Source organism: Gobio gobio (genome assembly GCF_949357685.1).
Source record: "Gobio gobio genome assembly, chromosome: 3".
NCBI lineage: Eukaryota > Metazoa > Chordata > Actinopteri > Cypriniformes > Gobionidae > Gobio > Gobio gobio.
The window spans coordinates 25,300,569-25,324,320 of NC_137099.1; the positions used below are offsets into that span (position 1 = coordinate 25,300,569).

A 23,752-nucleotide genomic window follows, 5' to 3' on the forward strand; every position below is an offset into this window, starting at 1 on the left:
TCAAAAAACACTTTCATTTTCTCATAATATGCATTGCACATCACCACATTTTCAGATTCTCAAACGACTTGATGGATGAATCAGTCTCTCTAAATCCCTCCCTTCTGCGAGCTACTCTGCTCTGATTGGCCAGATGGCCCAGTATGTTGTGATTGGTCTACCGCTTGTATCGCTTCTCGGAAGCTAAACGCCCATTACCATAACTGAACAGCAGCTCAGGAGGCCTCAGAGATTGTACACACTATAAAGACAGTAACAATGATGTTGATTTTACCATATCAATACGGGCGCGAGTCTGATGATGAAACATTGGAAGAACTAGTTATTACAACCCGAACCTCCATCACAAGGATGTGGGATGGAGGTTCATAAAAATAGTGGGAACTGGATGTGGGAACTGGATCAATAACAGCGCAGTCATTGACTTAGCCGAACACTAATGTGAATGATTGATGTAACATTAAAGTTCGTAAAACAAATCTTGCTTAACAAATATATGCTTCAATAGTTATTCATACTTACAGGTTGTGATTCTGAGGAGCAAGTTGGTCCAAATAAACTGGGGACTGACCCATCTTTCAAGAGCAAGCGTTTTGCGAATCCCGCATGGAACTCCGAGATTTGAGAAGGAGTCGTCAGTAAAAACCCGCATTGAAGGGCGGGTCAAGTTGTTCGCAGGCGGACAACGTACAACATAGACGGGCATTATGCAAATGTCTTTTCTAGTGACGTAGAATCATAACGCAGTAGGATTCGAATTACAGACAACTTGTTAAGGCGGTTCAGAGTCGATTCTTTCTTTTGGGAGACAATAACTTTATCTATCGTGCACTTTCGACTTTACAACTTTCTAGAATGTTTACATTCACAAACAGCTATATTACACACTGCATGAAAAGGAATATTTGAAAAACCATAATAGGGGCACTTTAATTACCCAAAAGTATTTTGACAATTTGAAAACAAAAACTTACAATGAAAGTAAATGGGGTAAATTTGTATATGTTAAAAACCTCATTGTTACAAATTTATAGCCACAATTTAACACGATTTCAGTGTGAAAAATAATCAGTTTCTGTGTAAAGTTTTATCCAATTTTGTAACTTAAAACTTGGGTTAAATCTTTGTTTAAAACTTGATAAGGTCAAATAATACACATTTTAAAAGAAGAATTGATGCAGGTGCTTTCATTAAAATATAACCTCATAAAATTGGCCCCATTCGCTTGTAGGTGCCTCACTGTAACCTCGAGGGACAAACCATCCAGTTTTTGTGATAATCAACACTATGCCACAAATGCTGTTGATTGAGCTCAAGTTGAATTTAGCCCAGAATATTCTCCGAATAGTCTGAAGCGTACAAGGATCTCTCAGAAGTAATAGCACACATCTTTTTAACAAGCCGCACAATTTAAGATATAATTCATGTCTATAGCCTGAAGCACAAAGGAATGAGTTATACCCTAAAGTTTAATGCTTAAAGTTTAGAGATTTGTTCAAACCCCCAAGTATGAGAAATAGCAATAGCGATGTTGTAAAAAGCTTAATTTTAATCTGTATGTGTGTGTGAGAACTTACTGTATGGCACACACTCGTACTGAACCTCAAGGTATTTGTACGTTCCAGGACACGGGTCAGGAAAAACATCAGGGCCAGCAACGACCGCACACTGAGTTCGGTTGTTACACCTGAGAGAGAAAGAGAGAACAATATATGCAGATAGATAAAGCAAGGCTATTTGTTCAGTTCATTCAATATCAATCAGACATTAGGCATATGAACCATATGTACTCGTTCAATATGTACAATAAAAGTTAATGAGCCCTAAAATACCATTTTCATCAAATGTAAGAAAAAGAGATACTTTTACTCAACAATCTCAATGAAGCTGAAAGACTCAAAATGTGGGCTCCCCCGAAAGCCCAGGAACACATGCTGTTGTTTAAATGTAATTCATATGTAGGTCGTATGTACATGTAGGGCTGAAAATACAGAGCAGAACGAATTCTGGCAGGGAAAAAAAAGACGAGGAAAAAAGGCAGAGGAAAAGACAGTTTTGACATATCCTGCTTGGCAGGAACACATGCACACAAATACAGATGACCACCACATGACATCTCTGTCATATTTCATGATTATTACACCCTATAGACATACAAATGGACACACACACACAACACAACTGACACATGTACAAACACACACAAGAATCTTGAAGCTCAGTTCTATCTCGCTCAACGGGTAACCATGGAAACCTTCCAGTCCGAACCCATGGGGCACTTAAAATGCACACATACACACACAAACACGTACTTCAGTTTTTTAAGTTTCCAAGATTAGCTTCACACAATCATTATATGACAAGCGGCAGTCTGACGGACTCAGGTGTGTGTTTGTGTGGGAGTGTGTTTTGCCTCTTACTTTTCAAGCTGTCAGAGAGTGGAATATTATATAGGATTGGCATTTTTTTATATTTGTGGATAGATGCAGGTATGTTAAGTGTGTGTTACAGTTTGACTGTGTGTGTGTGTGTGTGTGTGTGTGTGTGTGTGTGTGTGTGTGTGTGTGTGTGTGTGTGTGTGTGTGTGTGTGTGTGTGTGTGTGTGTGTGTGTGTGTGTGTGTGTGTGTGTGTGTGTGTGTGTGTGTGTGTGTGTGTGTGTGTGTGTGTGTAGGCCCTAATTGCTGTGTTGAGTGAGTGTGACAGTCATACTCCCAGAGTGCTGTGGGGCATCTCTGGTTTCCGAGGCGACAGCTCTTGTGTGGCATTGTGCTACACTCAGATATGACCTAATTTAGGGGGAGAGGAGAGAAGAGGAGATTCTTTTGTCTTTTTCATTAGAGGTAAAGTTTTGCATGCACAAAACACCCATTCAATTTCCCCACCTATATTTGGTCCCGGGTATTGTGTGTTTAAGATTTGTAATCAGTGACAGTTTCCGTGTATGAGAATGGTCCGATCAGACAGGCTGCAGTGAGGAGATGACTGACCGAACTGGGGCAGTATGTGTCACAAGAATATATCAGCATCATCCAGATGTACAGAGACACTGGCCTTGAAAACCATCACCTGACTGAGATATCTGACGGTTTCTTATGTGTGTTAATAAATTATTTCCTATTTTGCTCACAAACACACACAGGATGTCACGTCAGGTATAGTCATCATCTCTTTTGATGACATGAGTCCTGTAAGGAGGGGTATTTTTTAAAGAGTCCTTGTAGCTCAAAAAGTAGCATGATGCTCACAGCAACAAATATATACTGTATATATCATTAATGCCATTACCATATGCTTTGAGAAAGATTTTCACATTGTCCCCACTTTGAATAAATCACTGAATAAAATGTTAAATGTCAACAACAGTAAGATAAAATAGGCATAAAGAACCCATGAAATGGTTTGACAAGTGCAGTTTTCTTTCCAGCGTTTAGATATTTTCAAATAATAAGCTGGGAACATACCATATGGTTCGTCCCTTTTGGAAACAGCCAGTTGCTATTACTTTATGTCACAGCTTGGCAAAACCACAAACCCGTTTCCCTCACAATCAATAGAAGGTTAGGAAAGGAAATCTCTAATCCATAAATGAATAAGCATGAGCTGCACACCAATGCATTGGAATAAACTTGCACTGAATTTGTTACTTGCTTTTGCTAGTTTTATTATTTGCACATTTAATTTGAATTGGTAAATGTTCAGTGCATGCATATCCAGTAAGATGAGTACTCACTATTTTATGTTCATATTCAGAGAAGAGAAGGGATCTACATGCATATTACTGCAATACTGCATTTACTAAAAGAATATATATTGAAATCTATACAAAAAAAAAACAAAAAAAAAGGTCAACCTGTAAAAGACACTAAACTCTAATTTTGATTTGATTGGTTACCACAATGTCCTGGTCGCTTTACCACAAAATCAAACGAAAATAAGAAATGAGATTAGGCATTTATTATATGCAACATTATAAAACAGTTAGTCAGTTAGTCAGTTAGTTAGTTAGTTAGTTAGTTAGTTAGTTAGTTAGTTAGTTAGTTAGTTAGTTAGTTAGTTAGTTAGTTAGTTAGTGGCATTGTCAAGACAATTAAGCATATTCATCCCCAAAATCTATTACTGTAATGTGAAAAAAAAAAATGTATTACTGTAATACTGTAATTAAAAACCTCCAATATTGACTGAATGATTTGATTATAATCATCCATCCATCCATTCTCCATACCACTTATCCTCTCTTGGTTCATGAGAGGCTAGAGCCTATGATTAAAATAAACAAATTAAATTAAGTACAAATTCAGCACAAACTGCAGTAACAGTTTATTTGGTAACACTTTATTTGACAGTGTCCTTGTTACACATTACATGTAGTTACTGTGGTATTTACTATAAATTATGCATAATTACATGCAACTAACCCTAAACCAAACCCCAACCCTAACCCTATAGTAAGTACATACAGTTAATTATTATTACTCAGTATGTAAATGCATAATTACACTGTAACACAATTACACTGACACCTTAAAATAAAGGGTTACACTTTCTTTTAAGTTGTCATTGTTACAGTGTAATTATATATTCAAAGGGTTAGTTCACCCAAAGATGAAAATTCTGTCATTAATTACTTACCCTCATGTTGTTCGACACCCGTAAGACCTCCGTTCATCTTCGGAACACAAATTAAGATATTTTTGTTGAAATCTGATGGCTCAGAAAGGCCTCCATTGGCAGCAATGACTTTCATCTCTCAAGACCCATAAAAGCGATGAGAAGAATTTTTGTGCGCAAAAAAAAAAAAAAATCAAAATAACGACTTTATTCAACAAGTTCTTGACTTCTGGGCCTCTGACGTGAACTCACTAAGCACCACGACGCATGCGCGAGAATATGACGTACACTATCTGTTGAGTAAGTAACGTTTGGCTTTTTTTCTTTTTTTATGAGGTATTGCTCATGCTGTCTAGCTATCTACCATGCATTTGTTTTCTGTACACCATGGTGCTTCGTGAGTTCACTTCAGAGGCTTAGACGGAAGACAAGAACTTGTTAAATAAAGTTTTTTTTTCTCGCACAAAAAATATTCTCGTCGCTTCATAAAATTATTGTAGAACCACTGTAGTGAGATGGACTTTTTAACGACGTCTTTAGTACCTTTCATGGGTCTTGAGAGAGGAAAGTCATTGCTGCCAATGGAGGCCTTTCAGAGCCATCGGATTTCAACAAAAATATCTTAATTTGTGTTCTGAAGATGAACGAAGGTCTTACGGGTGTCGAACGACATGAGGGTAAGTAATTAATGACAGAATTTTCATTTTAGGGTGAACTAACCCTTTAAGTACTGTGTAAAATTGATTAACTACCTGTACTTACTATAGGGTTAGGGTAGGATTAAGGTTTGGTTGAGGGTTAGTTGCATGTAATTATGCATAATTTACTGTTCTTACTATAGTAAGTACATGTAATATATGTAACAAAGACACTGTAAAATAAAGTGTTACCAATAAACTGTTTACTTTAGTGTCTTTGTTACATATGCTACATGTACTGGACCCACTTTATATTAGGTGGCCTTTACTACTATGTACTAACATTTTAATTAATAATTTGATACAATGCACTTATTGTGTACATACATGTTTTTACATTGTACGTACATTTTAAAAAATACCTGAATGTAATTACGTCTGTAATTAATTTCTGTAGTTACATTTGTAATTACACAGTTGACACTTCCCTTACACCGAACCCTCCCCTTAAACTTACCCATACCACCACACCTGTCCCTAACTCTACCCGTATCCCACCTCAATATCAGCAACGGTGTTTTGCAATACAATTTGAACACAGTAAGTACATTGTACTTATTTTTTGATGTAAGTACATAGTACTTAAGGCCACCTAATATAAAGTGGGGCCCATGTGCTTACTGTAATATAATTATAAATTATAATTATAATAATTATATGCAACAAACCCTATAAGTACATGTTAATTAAAGCTTCGGTTCACCCAAAAATGAAAATTCTGTCATTAATTACTCACCCTCAAGTTGTTTCAAACCCGACAGACTTTTGTTCATCTTCTGAACAGAAATTAAGATCTTTTTGTTGAAAGTGATTTAATCTCAAATGTATGAAGTGACGGGAGTGCTTTGTTTGCGCAAAAAAAATTACCACTTTATTAAATATAATATTAATATTAATATAAAATAAAGTTAAATATAAAAATGTAATATAAATCTCATTGATTGATTGATGTCTTTACTACCTCTCTGTGGCTTGAAAGTGGTAGTTGCGAAGGCTGTCACTGGAGAGACAGAAAGCTCAGATCTCTTTAATTTCATTTGTGCTTAGAAGATGAATGAAAGTCTCACGGGTTTGGAACATGAGGGGGAGTAATTAATGACAGAATTTTTGGGTGAAATAACCCTTTAATATTAGTCAGTACTTAAATGTATGATATACTGTTGTTGTTGTTGTTGTTGTTGTTGTTGTTGTTGTTGTTTTTTTTGCATTACAGTAGTTGGGATAAATATGAGATTTGACGAAATTGTCATTTCCACATGCAATGTAACATGATCAATGATCGGAGAAAATCAAATATCCTGACCAATCACAGGCTCTTTTGCCATTTTCATTTCTGGAACAGCTGTTTAGCATGCATCGTGTGAAATCAGTTCTATTCTCTCTCTTCTGAATTGCATCAGACCTGCTAGTTGAAATCTCTTTGTGTAATATATTATGTCTGCCAATAGATCTTGGATAAGGGGCTCCCAAACAATCACCTTCCAATTACCTCCCCTCATTGATTAGAGCATTAGCCCGCCATAGCACACACATACACACACACTCTGTGAATACATTAGCCCAAACTGAGTGAGATGTAAAGGTCAGACAAAATGAGAGAGAGCGAGTGACAGAGAGAAAGGGGGAGCGGGAGATGAGGTGGAGAATGATAAATGATGTGTGATTCCAGCCACAGCTTCTATAAAAAGCAACGGAGCAAGACGGAGAGAGAAAAAAGGCAAAATCTTTCTCTTGTCTTCTGTTTCATGGAACGTTTCCTAATTCCTCTATGGGAATTATACACTGCTACATTCAAAGTGTGCCTTGCACATTAGCAGCTCAGAGTTAAACTGAAAAATGTATCTCTTGTGTTGATAAAAGCGGGCTGCCAGCATCCAAACATCTAAATCGGCTCTCACATAAGAATGTGAGCATGTGTTACAGGTATATGTGCGTGTGTGTATGAAAGAGAACTCATAAATGGTAATTTCCTCCACATTGACTCTGGGCATGGTCTATGGCCTTACTAATTGGATCTTACAGTCTGGTCTACCCTGAGGCAGTGTGTGTGTGTGTGTGTGTGTGTGTGTGTGTGTGTGTGTGTGTGTGTGTGTGGCAGCTGGCAGGTGGTATAACAGGCAACCTCAGGGCAGGATATGGTGCTCTCTGCCTTACACGTTTCCACTGATTACATACACACACACACACACACACACACACACACATACAGGGAGCAAATCTGAATGAACAAAAAAACTGTAATAATCAAATCTGCTTAAAATTAAAACCATACAGTAGAAGCCACTATTTTTATGAAAGTTTTATGAGGGCAAGGCATGGTGTTACACAGCATGACACATCCGTTCATAGTTTGTGATTATTATCATCCGTAGCCCATTTCCCTACATCTTTCTTCCCGTGCCAAGGGGTGCTAGGTTGTTGTGCCCAGTCAAAGTCAAGGTCAGACGCGTAGCAGGCTGCGCTCTCGACATTACCCGGAACTGAAATGATAATGTTTCTTGTGATGACGCAGTTGCTAATGGGGTTTTGTTCTGCGTGGGTTCTGTTTTTCTGTAGCTCGGTTTGAAGGCAAAGAATTCATTTGTCCTGCCAAACAACATAAAAAAATGGAAACAGGGTGGCTAGTATGTTCAGGGCTCAAGTTTGGGGTGTTATGTAATGTGGACAATCTCAAATGACTATATCTGATTAATTCCTCGGGGTGTTAAAAAAACACTGTACAAACACTGGCATTGTTCTGCAAGGTGAACACCTGCTTTTGAAGCACAATATCTTTTTCCTGTTTTTTATTGCACTCGTATGTGCTAATTATGCCCACAAATCAAAGTGTTGACAGTTTAGCTCTCCACAATGTGCTCATCTGAAACATAACACACAGGCCACATACACACTGCAAAGTTTTGGGAGTGACAACCACATTTAAATACTGGAATAAATCCCCTAAATTATCATTCCATGTGCATTTGGAAAGCAGGATTCACTCCAAGAGTAGACAGAGTGATAACTCAATAGCGGCATCACTGCATTACCAACTAGCTGTTTAGACATACTACTCAGATTTAATGAAACTGCGATTGTCACCGCCTGAATGTTTTGGCAATGAATTCGGTTGAAGAATGCGGTTTTCACTCAGTCATTCACAGCTGCAGCCATTTTGAAAAGGGTTATTTTTCAAGTAAATTTCAGCTAATGTTTTAAGCATACTATCAGTCACATGATGTCAGTCACAATTAGTGTTTATGTGCGGCATTGTGCTAAATTAAATCAATACTTTATTTTTACTGATAAAAATAAATAAATTATACTGTATTTTTGAATATTTCAATCATATGTGATGAGGTGGAATATTTCAAATTCGAAATGTTATCTACTTCTTCATCCTAGCATATTGTACGCTGGTGCGGAGTCCGCTCTTTGCATCATGGCATGCCATTTAGCACGGTTGAGTGCAACATTTGGGTGTAGTTTGGCAATCTTCATATCCTGCCATCGTTGCTTTGGTCGTATGCGTGGGCATTGAAGTGAAGTGGTAGGTGGCGCCAGCAACACTGCCTGGTACCGCTTGTAGGACGTGCCCATACCACTTTGCCGCATTTTCTCCATAACTGGTGTGACGCCCATTTCAGTGCGTTTGGTGACTAGCCAGCATTTGGCTCTAAACTTCGTCAGGCCCTTGCCATTGACCAGGATATTGCCATCAGAAAATGATGTTGAGGCGGAGGCCATATTGGCTGAGGCGGTCATTCCATACCTGGACTTGGCGTTCCATTCAAATTATGGCCAGTGTTATTTTAGTTTTATTTAAATAATTTTAGTATTATTTTAATAATTACTATTATATTTTGAATTAGCTTTTATTTTTTATTTTCATCAGTCATTTTAGTTTGAGTATTTTTTTATGTGCATTTTATTTAGTTTTTGCTTTTTTATATATTTCTATTTAGCTTTAATTTTTTTTTTATTTACAATTTTTTGTTTTAGTTAACAATAATAAAACGTATATATATTACTCCTTTGAAAAATCCTCTTCATGATATTAAATAATATAAACAATATTAATTACCTCACTATTATTTTAAAGTACATAAGCTGTGTGATGAGAGGGATCTAAATTCACAGACACAGTTCAATTATCCTGATTCATTCATCCATTTTATCCGGATATCATTTAAATTAATGTGTTTATATAAATGTGATTGATCCAGTGTGAATGGGCAAACCAATACACGCTTCACCATAGCAAACTTTTAGTGTTAAAGGGATAGTTCACCCAAAAAGGAAAATTTTATTATCATTTACTCACCCTCAAGTTGTTCCAAACCTGTATAAATTTCATTCTTCTGCTGAACACAGAAAAACATCTTTTGAAGAATTTGGCTAACCAAACAGTCCATTGTGTTAGGAAATACCAGGTTTGGAGACAGCCATATGATTGCTATGATTACAATACAGGTTGTCAACAGTAAATGGAAAAGCAGGTGCGTAAAAGTTTCAGGTGTCGTTGGAGTTTGTGGATGGTGAAAGTGGAGACCACACACTTCCAGGGACGGTCAAAAAAGGTGAGTATACAGGTATAGGAAGCAGTTTACTGGTAGAGAAGAGGAACATTGGGGAATAGGAGACCCAGGAAGCAGGTAGAAGATTGCTAGATAAACGTTGGAGAAATGTTGGGGGTAAGTATTAACGTGAGTAGTCCGTAGTCCTTGTGAAGTGTGTGCTCTTATAGTGATTGGTGTCAGGTGCTGAATGAGTGCAGGTGAGAACCAAGAGTAGTATGGAAGTAGAGTGTATGGAAAAAATACTATGGAAGACAATGGCGCCTGTAAACTGTTTAGTTACAGACATTCTTCAAAATATCTTCTTTTGTGTTCAGCAGAAGAAAGAAATTCATACAGGTTTGGAACAACTTGAGGGTTACTAAATGATCACATAATTTTCCTTTTTGGGTGCACTATCCCTTTAATGTTTTTCTAGAAACATATCATTTTAATAAAAAAATGGATATTGGTTAGATGCACATTTTTAATATTTAAAAATAAACATTTATTACAGCAGCAGATATTTATGTTTTACCCAATGTTGTGGACACAAACAGTCCTCCTTCATGGAATGACTAATTTAGCTGCAGTGTGTACGTAGCCATACACTGACACACACTATACAAAAGACGCACACATTAATACAACCTGTGAGACAACAATAGAGTACAAAGAATGTGAATGTATCTCTGTACCTGAGGCCCATAATCTTGTAGGCATCAGGCAGATAGCAGCGAGTGTTCTCCATTTGAGCGGGGTCCGAGTCACAGATCTTGTCATCTGTGCGCCCGTAATTGGCGCTCTCGATCATAATGACATCGGTGCCCGGGCAGCGCAGTTCAATAGGATAACCCTCACACGACAGCTCTCGACGTACCACAGCCATCTGCACTGGAGCACGACTTAAAACTGCAAAGAGAAAAAAATATTACATTGAACAAACTATGAAACAAATTTAAACACATTTTTCATTCACGTACGCTCTCTCTCAAACATAAAATAATCCAGTTTTTGAGTGTGTTAGAGGGAGACGGCATGTAGAAAAAGAAATGCAGTTATTGTGAGCAAAACAATTCTTTCATTATACAATAGAAAGATCTCATATCCGTATCCAAAAGTCACATCTATCTAGTTATCATGTCCTCAGTAATAACCTTAACCTCCGTAAAATTACACACACACACACACACACACACACACACACACACACACACACACACACACACAGACACTTAAATCAAAAATTACATTCTTTACCACCACCCCTTTCCTGTTACCCTAGCAACACACTCCTTTCCCGCATGACGTATAGCCATAGACAAACGCCAACACAATAAACTGCATTCTAATGCGTACACAGACACAGACAGATACAGACACACTCACACACATTCGCTCTTATGAAATTAAGCAAGGGGATGTGAATGACACTTGACTGTGTGCATGAGATAATTTCATATTCTGCTGTTGCCTCCGATTAGCATACGTACTGACAGCAGAGACGGCAAATCATTGTCCAATCAGGATCCAGCATTAAGCCGTCACCATCGCAATCGTTTCCGTTGAGATTTAACAACACACACACACAAACAAACACAGTAACCATTCTGATTCTAAGAGAAAGGAAAGGCCAGCAGAAATGACAGTGCATAAGTGTGTGGGCAGGACTGATGTATAGAACTGAAACGGCTTATGGTATAATGTAGGTTATTGGTTTAAACAGGATTGAGTGCAGGCAGGAAGGCTGCTGTCGGGGTGGAACTGTGTTTCAGCGCCCTTGAGACTGGTGGAAGGTGAGTGCCAGAGAAAAGAGGCAATCGATGACAGTGAGAAAAAAGGAGAGAGGCTGAATGAACGTGTGTGTTACAGAGATACAGAGAACATCGATGAGGGAGCCGAACATTGCCCTGATGTTTTTTAAACGTTCCCCCAACGGCCAATTCCCCAGTGTCCTCTGAGCTCAAAACGTTACGCCAAAGGTCCCCTTGAGGGACCGGCTCGCACACATGGGGTCGCGCTGGCATGTGGTGCACACACATTGAGCGTCTAGACGTCTGCATCTCTGATTATTGATCTGTCAGATCCTCTTACATCTGCACTCGATCTCACGCACTTTTAACAGGTTCACACACAATTTTTATAGTTATGGATCGGACCATAAAATGGCTCGTTCACGGGAAAATAATCCAGCTATATTTCATATTTCACCATGGTGTTTGGAAAAGTGCAGCCATCTATTAAAAGGCTTTGGAGTTGTTTTTGTTTGTGTGTTTCAAATTTCTCTCCCCATATGTGCTTGAGCGTGTTTTTGCGTATGTGTGAATGTTTTGATCATAACGGATGTGCAGCGGTTGTGAAATCCAGTGATTGCTCATGAATCATTTATTGCTGCAAGAAGAAATGTCTCAATTAATAGTTTCCAAAACTTTTAATAAGACACACAAACTTTGTGGAATTTTCACTGAAGATTTGAGAGCAGAGCGCTTCGCTCTCATTTGGCTCGTTTTCATCTGACAGTCTGCACTTCAAGGTTGGGGGGCCAACTAATCAAATAAAAGCAGTAAGACATCTCGTTTATCCATCTTGTGAAAATAACACAACAAGGAAATAATTGGCTTTTGTGTGTGTTTGTGCGTGTGTGTGTGTGTGTGTGTGTGTGTGTGTGTGTGTGTGTGTGTGTGTGTGTGTGTGTGTGTGTCTTACCGAGCGTGACGGGTGTGAAGAGGGCAAAGAGGAAAAGTAGGCGTGTGGACCACATGACCACCGATGACCCTGATGACCTCTGCACTGACTCGCTGAAGTTGCGTCTCGCACACCTTAGAGCCATGGAGTTCCTCTCTGACGCACACACCTAAAGAAGGAAGGACACACACAGAGCAAGTAAAGAGAATGTTAATGTTACAGCTAAAGGTCACTTTTGTTGTAAACAGTGTCACAATTCAAAAATAACAGGAAATCAAAATTGACCCAGTTTATTTTCTTAATAAATGTTGTTGGTGTTATTGTGCAACGTTGCATATTTTTCTAATTCTCATCATCTTTTATCGAACAGTAATACATTTTTTTATTTCCAAACCAACTGAGAACATTCAGCTCAGAACGTGTTCTCGTGCTCAAAGACTGCTAGGCAGAGAGCAACAAAAGAAAAGATCTCGAGCAACCTCAAGGGTGACCTACTTTTAACTTCACATGTGGCTCTCATGGTATGAAAGATGTCCATCTGCATAAAAAATATTACAGACAAACGTAAGAACACGGCTTGTGTGAACCTAATTTTACCTCACACAGATTGCGGACTGTTGGCCAGTGACAGGTTTATGTAGGCTAATATATTCTGTGCGACAATTGTTAAATCATAACGAGTTGTGAATGCTGTCATGTTGTCTTTAACCATGAGAAGTTAAACATAGAGTATTCTGAAATTAAGTAATATTGTATAGGGTTAGTTTAGCATAATATTTTCATTAATAAAAAATATGTCTTACAGCTCCAAAAGCAGAGAAAATGATACATCTGAACCCAGATAAAATTATCCCTCATATCTGGATCATGGTCTCTGAATCATGTCCGTGTAATGAAGTCGATGACATTGAAAAACAAATCCATAATATTTAATAGAGTTTATTGACTGTTGTGTGTGTTTGACCATGCAAACAGTTAATCACCCATCAAAAACAGAATATGTGTGTGAGTGTTCGGCACTTCGGGCACTATTTATGCATCAAGAGTTGATTTTTATTTAAACATTGTTGTAATTGAATTGTTTTTGTTATATGATGGTCACACTGTCATTATTAGAAATTAGTCTCTTGAAATTTCATCATTTATTTCATCTACTTTTCAAATGCCAAATATGTACCAGTTTTATTATTTTACCATAGACTTTGAAACTTAAACCATACAATCTATTACAAAATCTAAATGATTACATGATCTAAAATAGTGATGATCTAAAAAGAGAGGGAAATAAAGACCATTTCAATATTTGTGTGAAAATTTAGTTAATATTACTTATTTATAGTATTATTGTTATCCATATTATTTAAAATATAAAATTATTTAATTGTCTATTTTATTTTTTTAAATGTCATTTCCACCATAGAGGGCTATTAAACACAATAAATAATTTGAGATATGTTGGAAATTACCGGTACATTACCGGTGAAAATGTAAAACCTGTGTATACAGTGAGGAAAATAAGTATTTGAACACCCTGCTATTTTGCAAGTTCTCCCACTTAGAAATCATCGAGGGGTCTGAAATTGTCATCGTAGGTGCATGTCCACTGTGAGAGACATAATCTAAAAAAAAAAATCCACAAATCACAATGTATGATTTTTTAACTATTTATTTGTATGATACAGCTGCAAATAAGTATTTGAACACCTGAGAAAATCAATGTTAATATTTGGTACAGTAGCCTTTGTTTGCAATTACAAAGGTCAAACGTTTCCTGTAGTTATGCTACCACCCCCATGCTTCACAGTAGGGATGGTGTTCTTGGGATGGTACTCATCATTCTTCTTCCTCCAAACACGTTTAGTGGAATTATGACTAAATTTTGGTCTCATCTGACCACATGACTTCATCTCACGACTCCTCTGGATCATCCAAATGGTCATTGGCAAACTTAAGACGGGCCTGGACATGTGCTGGTTTAAGCAGGGGAACCTTCCGTGCCATGCATGATTTCAACAGTAAACTTGGAAACGGTGGTCCCAGCTTTTTTCAGGTCATTGACCAGCTCCTCCCGTGTAGTTCTGGGCTGATTTCTCACCTTTCTTAGGATCATTGAGACCCCACGAGGTGAGATCTTGCATGGAGCCCCAGTCCGAGGGAGATTGACAGTCATGTTTAGCGTCTTCCATTTTCTAATGATTGCTCCAACAGTGGACCTTTTTTCACCAAGCTGCTTGGCAATTTCCCCATAGCCCTTTCCAGCCTTGTGGAGGTGTACAATTTTGTCTCTAGAGTCTTTAGACAGCTCTTTGGTCTTGGCCATGTTAGTAGTTGGAATCTTACTGATTGTATGGGGTGGACAGGTGTCTTTATACAGCTAACGACCTCAAACAGGTGCATCTAATTTATGATAATAAATGGAGTGGAGGTGGACATTTTAAAGGCAGACTAATACCCCTTTTCCACCAAGGCAGTGCTAGAGCTAATTCAGAGCCAGAGCTAGTCCCGGTTCATAGTTGGTTCGACTGAGGAGCCTTCTAAGAACCGGTTTGCTTTTCCACGGGCTGAGAGCCACAACAGAGCCATGTCTTACGTCACTGTATACGTCTCATCTCTCTCAGCAACGCTAGCGAGGCAGCGGCAATGTTGCCAAGTATGTGGTTTTGCCGCGGGCTGTTTTTTCATGTCCGCGGGATGAAGCGACCCCAATTATGTGATATTTAGCCCCGGGAATGCAAATTTTAGTGCCAAAAAACACATATTTTACCCCCAAATGTGATTTTACTGGGGAATCCCCCCCTGGAACGCGATTGGGCTTGTTTTGAGTAGCAATTGGGCGGGTTTGTTGTGAAAACCTGGCCACCCTGGGCAGCGGGAAACACAAACACACCAGGCTTGTTCGAGATGCATCGTCACTGCGCAAACCGATCCACGTATGATATAAAAAAAACGCATGAGTGAATCAAAAGCATAAGGAGTCATGTGCTCTCGCTGGACTCGTTATCATACGGCGATCGGTCTCTGCACAGCACCGCTGTGAACAAGCCTTCCATCAACAATGCAAACGTTGCGTTACTATTGATTCACATGGCTTTACAATCCTACATCGGCATCAAAACACAACGAAAACACAGCGAATCCAACGCATTCATGTAGGTCGCCGTAATTTGTATAGACGGAGATTACAAACGAGCAGCAGCTGTTAGCTCCATTAGCTGCTATTTCAAACATGGTGGATCTAAAGTTTGTGTTCGTCTTGTTGACCCCGCCCCCAGCGCCTGACGTAATCGGTTCTTACTTCTAGCCCTGTTCTAGCCCAGCAATGCTTTGGTGCTACTTAAGAACCACTTTTCCTGGCTCGGAGCCGGGGCTTTGTGTGTGGAAACACAAAGAACCGATTTGAAACTAGGCTCTGGCTCCGATCTAGCTCTGGCTCTGCTTTGGTGGAAAAGGGGTATAACAGGTCTTTGAGGGTCAGAATTCTAGCTGATAGACAGGTGTTCAAATACTTATTTGCAGCTGTATCATACAAATAAATAGTTAAAAAATCATACATTGTGATTTCTGGATTTTTTTTTTTTTAGATTATGTCTCTCACAGTGGACATGCACCTACGATGACAATTTCAGACCCCTCGATGATTTCTAAGTGGGAGAACTTGCAAAATAGCAGGATGTTCAAATACTTATTTTCCTCACTGTATATGGTGTTGGACATTTTAAAAAGTGACAGTGTGAAAAAAATTATTTTAAGGCAGTTTCTTCTCTAAATGTCTACATATCCAAAAGTGCCCACAGTGTATTGTGTAATGTGTAACAGTAAAAAAAGAGGCATGACAGCATAGGATGAAAATCCTGTGACAATACTCTCGAGAAGACACATGTGGAGCTCTGCAAATGCCTCCTACAACAGCTTAATGCATCTGTCCTCTTTCCCTCTCCCACACACACACAGAGAGTTATATATGGCCTTCCTGCACTGAACATCTTTACCTTATTAAAAATAAAGCACTATACAGCCACTGTCTCATTAAACTTACATAAACACTCAACAATGCCACTCAGTCATTAGAAACACACAGTGGCACACTCTGTCTTCCACCTTATGCACATAAACACACACATAGCTTAAACACTCTCTCTTTCTTTGTCTCAGTGATTGATGGCTGCTTAACTAAAGTGAACAGGAGGGTTTTGAGCAGATGTCCCACATTATAAACAGGAACATATGGACATATGCCCACAGTACCAGTGTGTGCGTATGCATGATCAAATGACCATGTAATCATGCTACCAGTAAATTCCTGGTCAAATGCGTCTTAGGTCCATGACTATCAACTATGCTGCAAGGAAACTGTGTATGGTAAACAGTCAGTCAGTCTGCTAGTCAATCATGTGTGTATATCTGACAACTACTTCCACAAAAGAAAAGGTTCCAAGTCCACTTTATCTTTGGTTAAAAGCAGTGTAGGCGATTTGTTCCAGAAACATTTTTTTGCTATGCTGGTTGAAAGTGTCTTCACATCCTGATAGCAATCACTAAGTTAAGTGGTCTAAATAAATGTATATGTATATATCGTCTGTGGAAGGCGTAGGACCATGAAATAAATGTTCGTCCAATCATTGCATTCAGTCAGAATGTAATAATACGATGTCCTACAGTACCAGCGTGTCAACGTATGTATTTTCATACCGCCGCACACCCTGTTTGCGCAGACATCACACATTATCAGCGTGTTTCATGCTATGCACAGTTAGACAGGCGTCAGTCACTGAGCACTGTAACCAGCAGAATTTTTTTCTTTCCAGAGACATGTGACTCATGTGACAAATGCACACGTGCACGCACAGCTTTTGACGCAACTTTAATCACATTTTTGGTTATTTCATGACTGAAGTGCTTTGAAACACGCAGCATTATTCAATGTGTTGACGTAATTTCCCCTGAAACGGCTCAAGCTGTTAGCAGCTCCTCCCCTTTTTTGAAACAGCCAATAGCATTTCGTTAATATCACAGTTTGACTAGAGCCTTTCTGTTTGGTAAAGACAGTTTCCTCCTAATCTCTAACCGTTTATCATCATAATCTCCTCCATATTGCTTTGAAATACAGCATTCTGTGCAGAATTTAAATGGGTCCGATATGTTTTGTTGTCTGCGCCGACTCGTGCATATGATCCGCTCTGCGCTCTCGTCTCTCTAGTCAACGGCTCTGGTCTCGACTATGTGTGTGCGCTGCGGCGGTGCGCGTTAAGGTAACGTGAAACCAGACATCATTCGCCTCAACTGAAAGCATATTTACACTGTCTGAATCGTTTCCTATCGTATGTATAGTGCGCTATGTGCCATTCACCATGTAGAAAATAGTAAATGTGTGAACAGCTGACTGATTTCAGCCGCTGCTTCAGTGTCTATTTATAGTGTAGGGGGCGGGTGCTTCAGATTCTAGAGAGCATTTGATTGGACAGAAGATGTGATGAGGAGATGAAGTATGCGATGATGTCATCAAAATCTGTCATTCGTTTTAACGGAAGTGAGAGTTTTGAATGCTTATATCTCCTAAATGCGAATTTTGTCATTGTTTTGGAACACACCAGCTTATTCATAACCTTAAGGCTAACATAATCATACTAAAAGCTTAAAAAACTTCAATTTTTATTTCAGGGGGCCTTTAATAGATGACAGAATTACGACTTTGCATGCTCGTTGTTTCTTTTGTGCTTTATTTGAAGAGATATACAGCGTGCCACATTTACACATGCATGTGTAAAGAGTGTGCACCGCGAGCCCAGTATAACTGCAGACACTGAGGACAGGAAATTTCGTTTTTCTAAGTTTTACTAACATATAGACTGATAACATCTCATCTGACCGCAGATACGGAATCAGGACAACGCGCTTCTCTCAGCATCTGACACAAGTGTCACCAGTTTTCACAGACGTCTTTCAAAATAAAATTGAAAAATACCCCTGGCCACCCCCTAGCTCCGCCCCTGCTTTGAGACATGAGGTAGTTTAACACGTCTCTCATGACGCTTTTGTTTGCTCCATGCTGTACGTGTTCATGTGTTTTGGAGACGCTCTGAAGGGAGGGTGGGATCTTATGCTTTTAAAGCTAGCCCGCTAATGCTAGCCTCTCCAAAAGCTGCCTACTCTACCTTTAAATAATTATGCTAGCTTAGATATTTTAAGGCAATTATTTTGCATGCTTTTTTAGGGGATAGTTCACCCTGTAGACTAATGGTTATTCACCTTCATGTCAATCTAAACCTGTCCTGACTTCTGTGGAAGAAAATATCTTCAAAAAGTCTTGTTTTTTTGTCCATACAATGAAAATGAGTGAGATTCAGTGGTGTTTTGAACCCTATTGGCTTTCATTGTTCGGTCAAAAGCATTTGGAATGCTGTTCAAAATATATCTTTTAAACTGCATTTTTGAGTGAATTTTTTCTTTTAAGTAATTAATTTTTATTTTGCAGATTAAAATATGCTCTTGCTTCAAGTCAATTCCTCAGTTATTTCATTGTTTAGCATGATCCATTTGACCATATGCTAATCTTAATCACTTAATGACCCAATTAGCTATTTCAGCATAACCAATGTGTGGCCACTCTAGTATGTTTAATACTGATTAACCAGTGGGCATCTGAGGATGCCCATCAGGGGTGCCGTTATTCACTCATTAGCTTTTCAGCTCCTTATAAGAAATCATGATGTGTGTGCAATCTGTAGTTGGCTGCAAGTCAATTTACCAATCAATGTGCAGAACATTCATGCCAAGAGTTATCAGATGTAAATTATAAAAAATAATCCAACCACGTCGTTATTTTTTAGAGATAAAAAACTTTAGCCACTCACTTCTTAAGACTGAATCTTTGGAAGAATATACTGAGAGGCATGTGATAGACGCTAGAGATGTGCAAATCAACATATTTTCGAAATTAACAAGTCAGTGGGTTGCTTGAATGACTAGATGACTAGTCGATCTCAAAAAAACCTGTATAATTTCGATTCACCAATACGACACATTTCTTTGAGGGTGTTTACATAAGTACTTACAATGATTAACTGGATGGAATATGACAAATTGAAGTGTTCTTCGATTTTTTTAAAAGTGGACCGTTTTTAACTTGACATGGTGTCTTAAAAACGCAATGCTCGAGCTCGAGGGGGGATATCAGCCAAAGACGTCCATCTGAATCTGTGTGACTGTAGCACCAGTGCTTTAAATTACATTTAATTAAAAGATGAATGCAAACTGTGTCACAGTTAAAGCACATATGCCCCAGATATCAGCCTCATAATGGTTATCGGCCAATATTAGAGATTTAGTGTTGATATTTTTACATACACTATCATTCAAAAGTTTGGGGTCAGTAAGATTTTTTTCATTTATACTTATTTATACTTGTTTTTATGTATTACTTTTATTTTTTTATTCAGCAAGACTGAATTTAATTAATCAAAAGTGACAGTAATGTTTAAAAAAAAAATTAAGCAGCACAACTATTTTTAACATTAAAACATTTTTAATATAATTTTAATAATAAGAACATGTTTATTGAGTAGCAAATCAGCATATTAGAATGATTTCATTATCAAGATGATGACCACTATTTTTATATTTTAATGCCATCTAATGCTCTTTTTTTTAAACACTACAACATTTTAATATTGGCCATTTATCAGCCATTTATGGCCATATTACTATGGGGACTTAGTTAAAATATCAAAACCAAAACAAGAAAAAAGTCTATATAAACTAGTCGACTAGTAGATTTTTGGATGATTAGACCATCATGACTCATCCCAAATATACACAGTCATTTTACTCTCATACTTTGCAGTTGTTAAGAACAAAAGAATATATTCTACTTCATTACCTCACCATGACTGGACTGACCAAGTGCCTTAACACTGAATAGCGTTGGCGTGTAAATGCGGGCGGGCATGCGTTAATGTATACATCTCTATGACATCAGGCATTTTTCCAACTTAGTTTCAATAAAAAAAGGATTTTAGAGTCAGGAAGGGGCAGGAAGTTTAGAGTCATGAATGTTACAGTGTGCTTTTTATAGTTTGAGAAATCATGGACAACATTTTCTCATGAACAACCTTTGCAACCTAAAAGAAACCTAAAAGTCTTTGAATCAAAAGAACGCTTGGGCTGTCTCTCTTTAAGCTAAATGCCACTTGGTGTGATGTCTTGTTATATGCAATGCCGATCAGACAGTTTCAAGTGTGGCGGAAGTGTCTGAATCCATATTTGATAGAGACTGACAAGTAAAGTCAGCCAATTTCCAAGTTCATTTCCTGCAGCCATGAACTTAACTTAGAGTACTTCTAAGAGTGCGGAAGACTGCGTTACTGTACGTGCTGATATCCAATCCCTCCCCCAACACACACGCTTGCTGTCACTCTCACTCTCCCTCTGATAATCTTTAATGCCATATGGCAATTTTTTATTGTGCTGCGGGAGATGAGGTACATTCTTGATTCTTGGTAGAGTTTGGCAATAAATTATGGCACAGAGATGCTTGCATGCCTTAGTCTGGTTCAGGCAATTTCTGTCTGGCATGGCATGACCTTACGAGCTCCCATCAACCCCTGCAGCTCTGTGTGTCCAGTAATGAGAGCAGCAACCTCTCTCTCTCTTTCTTTCTCTCTAAATGAGAGCCTGAACCCTCAAATCAGGGAGTCTCACAGTAATGACACACAATTAGAAAGACACAACAACCATGTAACCCCCCACCATCTCGCTCTCCCCATTCCTCTCTGTGTCTCTTCCTTTTACAATCACTCTATCTCTCCCTATCTCTAATATTTGTATGCCTCACATTCCTCCTGATGTATTTTGGTGGCATGTAGAGAGGGAAAAAAACAACTGACCTAATTTTTGTGTCCCTCCTTACAATGAGAAAGCAAATAAATTGAAATTTTCATTCTTTGCTTAGGGGTAAAAGTTTGAAATACGTGACCAGCGATATACTGTTAGCGAACATCCGACGCCGCCCACACAACTGAGAGCGACGGTTAGATGAATATGTAAATATGTGCTGTGCGCTTTCCTCTCAATAACAAAATAAATACACAACAACATTGAGAAAAGCATCTGATCATAACATCGTGGATATTTTTGCACAAGCTCTGCAATTCGGCACTCTAGTAAAGTCACGTCACGTTTATTTATATAGCATTTTATACAATAAATTGCTTAAAATCAAGCAACTTTGCCATATGAAACATGAAAAACAGTGTCAGTGTCTCGTTTCATCAGAAGTACAACTTCTTTTTCTACTATAAAGCAGCTCTCCGGTCAGTGCGTTCATGTTTTCACTCGCGGACGTCTGACCTCAACGGACTGAACAGGAGAAATGAATTAGAAAAGATTTCCATGTGAAAGAAGGAGGAGCCTCAGCGCACACCTACCTATAGAGGATATCACTGAGGTTATGCCCACTGATGGGCAAAAAGACTGAGAGGCAGCATTGGTTTTCAGGGTGAATGCCGCAAAAACGGGAAAGAGCTTTGAGATTGACTGTACAAACAGATTTCACAAGAATTCTGAGGTATATTTTCACAGACTTCTGAAAGCTATACCGAGAAGAGAAGCAAATGGATCGCTGCAATTCACAGAAACAACTGAACTCCAGGCAGCGAAACATGGATTTGCAGTTATCATTTTGTGTCAGTATGTTGAATTTTGAGGGTCAAATCATACACTATAAATTGTATTGTTATATTGTATTGGCAACTCATCAATTCAATATTTACCATCTTATATTCTGCCTAATTTGATGTTTTTAAATAAACACTATACAAAACTATACAAGTTTTAGGGCTGACGGTATGACGATATATATATGGTAAATGGACTGCATTTATATAGCGCTTTTAACAGACCTATGGCCATCCAAAGCGCTTTACACATTGCCTCACATTCACCCATTCACACACCGACGGCGGTGTCAGCCATGCAAGGCGCCATCCAACTCGTCGGGAGCAGCTGGGGTTAGGTGTCTTGCTCATGGACACCTCGACACTTGGTCAGGTGGAACCGGGGATCGAACCACCAACCTTCCGGTTTGTAGACAACCTACATGAACCACTGAACCAAATATATATATATATATATATATACAGTATATAACATTGATATAAGTGATCACCCGGATTTAGACCTATCTATTGTATTTATATAGAGCGTTCACAGGAAAATTTGCTTTATGCATTTCCCCGGTGTCAAAATCAGGCACATATAAATGTCAGGAAACACAATTCCTGGCTGCATGTCAATATGGATCACTGGATCTTTGGTAAGTTGTAAGGAACACTATATCGAGTCAAACCTTTACTGAAAACTGTTCGTTTTACTCACGTTTTCGCAGTTTCCCCTATTAACTCCAGTCATGCTGCAGGCTCTTTTGCCACTCAATCTGACTGAGGGGCGTGTTCTGGCTGGAAAGTGACGTCAATGCATACACTCTATTATGTAATCGTCACGGACCAATGGTAGTACAAAGGTGTTTACCAGCCGTAGTGAAATTCGTTTTGGCCTGATTTACTTCAAAATGATGTCACATCAGTTTGTTCTTCGATTTCGTATATCGGGGCCTTAAGTTTCCATGCAGCTGGTTGATGGACATTTGTTAAGATACATACTCATTTCACCAGGAATTGCAGACCCATAAGACTTTCGTTCATCTTCGGAACACCTTTTTTTTTTTTTTTGTCCGTCCATTGAAAGTCTATAGAACCAAAACAAACTTCAAACTTCAAAAACATCATAAAAAAAATCATTAATGTAATCCATACTGTATGAATTGAGTGGTTTACTCTTCAGAAGAGATTTAATTTTGGCTCAACACATCACATATGGCTTGACACTCGTGAACAAACTTCATTGGTTCTGGCGAGTCTTCAATTGTGTTTAGAACAAAACAAAATTATTATGGGGTTGCAACGACATGAGGCAAGTAAATGATGGCAATTGGGGTGAACTAACCCTTTAAGACAAAACAATTAAAGGGATAGTTCACCCAAAAATGAAAATATGTCATCATTTACTCACCCTCATGTTGTTCCAAAACTGTATGAGTTTCTTTGTTCTGCTGAACACAAAAGAAGATATTTAGAAGAATGTTTGTTACAAAGCAGATAGAGTGACCATTGACAACCATAGTATTTTTTTCCCTACTTGGTAGTCAATGGTTGCTCTATCTGCTTGGTCAA

General features: G+C 38.5%; 1 protein-coding gene across 1 annotated transcript in view; it reads right to left on the reverse strand.

Moving 5' to 3' along the window:
- adgrl3.1 (adhesion G protein-coupled receptor L3.1) overlaps positions 1 to 23,752 on the reverse strand; it is a 125,246-nt gene that overhangs the window by 78,764 nt on the left and 22,730 nt on the right. Inside the window, exons 2-4 of the mRNA XM_079812256.1 lie at positions 12,549 to 12,696; positions 10,541 to 10,754; positions 1,578 to 1,687 (exon numbers count right to left, since the gene is read on the reverse strand). Coding sequence (XP_079668382.1) covers positions 1,578 to 1,687; positions 10,541 to 10,754; positions 12,549 to 12,672 — 448 coding nt within the window. The 5' untranslated portion in view covers positions 12,673 to 12,696. The remainder of the gene's footprint in view (positions 1 to 1,577; positions 1,688 to 10,540; positions 10,755 to 12,548; positions 12,697 to 23,752) is intronic.